The sequence below is a fragment of the Limulus polyphemus genome, unplaced genomic scaffold (genome assembly GCF_000517525.1).
Source record: "Limulus polyphemus unplaced genomic scaffold, Limulus_polyphemus-2.1.2 Scaffold139434, whole genome shotgun sequence".
NCBI lineage: Eukaryota > Metazoa > Arthropoda > Merostomata > Xiphosura > Limulidae > Limulus > Limulus polyphemus.
In genome coordinates this window covers 1-2,002 of record NW_013805030.1, presented here as the reverse complement: position 1 = coordinate 2,002, position 2,002 = coordinate 1, and the positions used below count along the sequence as shown (strand labels likewise).

General features: G+C 28.7%; 1 protein-coding gene across 1 annotated transcript; it reads right to left on the bottom strand.

Moving 5' to 3' along the window:
• Nucleotides 1-236: 236 nt before the first annotated feature.
• LOC111084808 (protein MTO1 homolog, mitochondrial-like) lies at nucleotides 237-1,948 on the bottom strand. The gene is made up of 2 exons (XM_022381339.1): nucleotides 1,605-1,948; nucleotides 237-343 (listed from the first exon to the last, which is right to left on the bottom strand). The coding sequence occupies exons 1-2, from the start codon at nucleotides 1,858-1,860 to the stop codon at nucleotides 243-245; spliced, it is 357 nt and encodes a 118-aa protein (XP_022237047.1). The 5' UTR covers nucleotides 1,861-1,948; the 3' UTR covers nucleotides 237-242.
• Nucleotides 1,949-2,002: the final 54 nt, after the last annotated feature.

Below are 2,002 nucleotides of genomic sequence, written 5' to 3'. Positions count from 1 at the left end.
TATATATATATAAACACATACATTGTTGTAAAATCTTACTTGTGAGTCATACAGATAACTAAAAAAAAATTATTGGGAATGAAAACTGTGTTTAACACAAACAATATTATTTTAAGTGTTTTTGACAAGTATTTACTGCAACAGTAAAACTTCCTTCTCAGTTTTCAAACTTTTTTTTTACTCTAAGTGTCATTCAGACCTTAAATAAGTGAAAAAAAAAATATTGAACAGGAATTATAGTTTTACCCAAAGTAGTCAAGATCATCAGGTAGTTCTAATGTCTCATCTTTCTTGACCTGTTGCATCTCTGCAAACTGCTCTTCAACTATTTGATCGTAAAGAGCTAAAGAAAAAACTATTTGTTCAAAAAGACTTTTCTGAAATTATTTTTTCATTTATGTTTTACTGTTAGTAGCATTTAGTATAGTCTAGCTTTTCTTATGTACTTATCATATAAGTTTTACCCCACCAACAGGTTTAGTTAAACTAGAACTTCATCAAACTGTTATTCCAGTAAATTTTATTGCATCAGTGAGTTTCCTCTAATGACATCTCAAAAATTATTAGTCAAGTAAATATCTATGCACCAATTTGATAAATTTAGTCTGGTTTCTCTAAGGCAGTTCATTTACGTCTCACTGTTCTAATCCATTACATATAAGATTATATTTATTAAGTTTGGCTGCTATAATTAGTTACATTCAAACCTGATCCTCTCAAACTGGTGTCATTAATTTTCATTGTTAGAATAAGTCATCTCTAATTTGAGTTATTTCAAACTGATGTTATTTACTTATTTCACTACACTGAGAAGCTAAATTATGAATGACTTCTATGAAACTGGTTCTATTCATTAACCTAATGAAGAGGAACTAAATTCCTTGAAATCTTGCTTTAATCTTGGGTTTTATCATTTCTTTTATCATTTTAGTCCTCAAATTACTGACGTGTGTTATACCATTCACTACTGATGAGAGCCACATATTGTACACATTGAGTAATCTTATGTTTTTGCCTTTTAGAACACTCAGTGTCCAAAAATGAACAAAACAACTGGGTGAAATCATTCATTTTCTATGTAAAACAGATAGTGGGCATAGCAGTAATTATTAATAGATCACAAGCAAGTTGGTGCATAGTCATTTCAACAAAAGAAACAAGGATTAAAAATGCTAACTGAATGCTTACCTAATGTGTCTCGGAAGTTTTGAAATGCATTTCTAGTACATTAGTTAAAGTGTTCATGGCTAACTTGTATGACTAAATGAATAAAGAGCAAAGCAAACATACCAATAGCTTTATATAATCTTAGTGCTAAAAATGTATAGGATAACAAATATACATTGATGGTTAACAAAAACAAATACTTATTTTTGTCTAAACTACAGCAAGTTTATTGAAATCTAAAACTCAGATAACAGAATCTAATAATTTATACAGAGGACTTACATTCTTTCTGTAAATATTTATGTTAGTAAGCCTACAAAAAGTCCAAGATAATCAAATAAATAAATAAATCTAATTAATTTATCTAAACACATACTAAAGAAGATCTTTGGAATTTTGCTATAACTAAATTTCAATTTCCAGATAAGTATCTCTACCTTCAATTTTAAGCCTTGAGGCAAGATGCACATCCTTAAGTAATGGCTGAAGTTGTTCAGAGTAAATGGTCACCAGCATCTCCAAAGTAACTTCCTGGAGACCTAGGAGCTCAAAAGCTCTTAATAAACAAAGCAAGATAAACTTACAGACAAGTATGAATTTCAATTTTTTAACTACCAGACAAATAACCAAGCTAAAACACAGAAAATAACAAATTAGAGTATCTCTTTGAATTATAAGGAAATGAGACTTCATTATTAATCAATTTCTACACTCTTTAATAACAAGCAATACAGACATCAAAAATATTAACTTATGTTAAGAATTATGACTACAAAATGCATAATTCATATCTACAACTTTTCATTTTCTTTAAAAACAGCAAGAACAAAGCTTT

Bases quoted from the DNA above. Each gene is read 5' to 3' on its own strand.
- LOC111084808 (XM_022381339.1), bottom strand. From the start codon at position 1,860: ATGAAGTCTCATTTCCTTATAATTCAAAGAGATACTCTAATTTGTTAT. The intron at 344-1,604 runs GTAGAGATACTT...TTTTTTCTTTAG, and splicing joins CTCAAGGCTTAAAATTGAAG to CTCTTTACGATCAAATAGTT.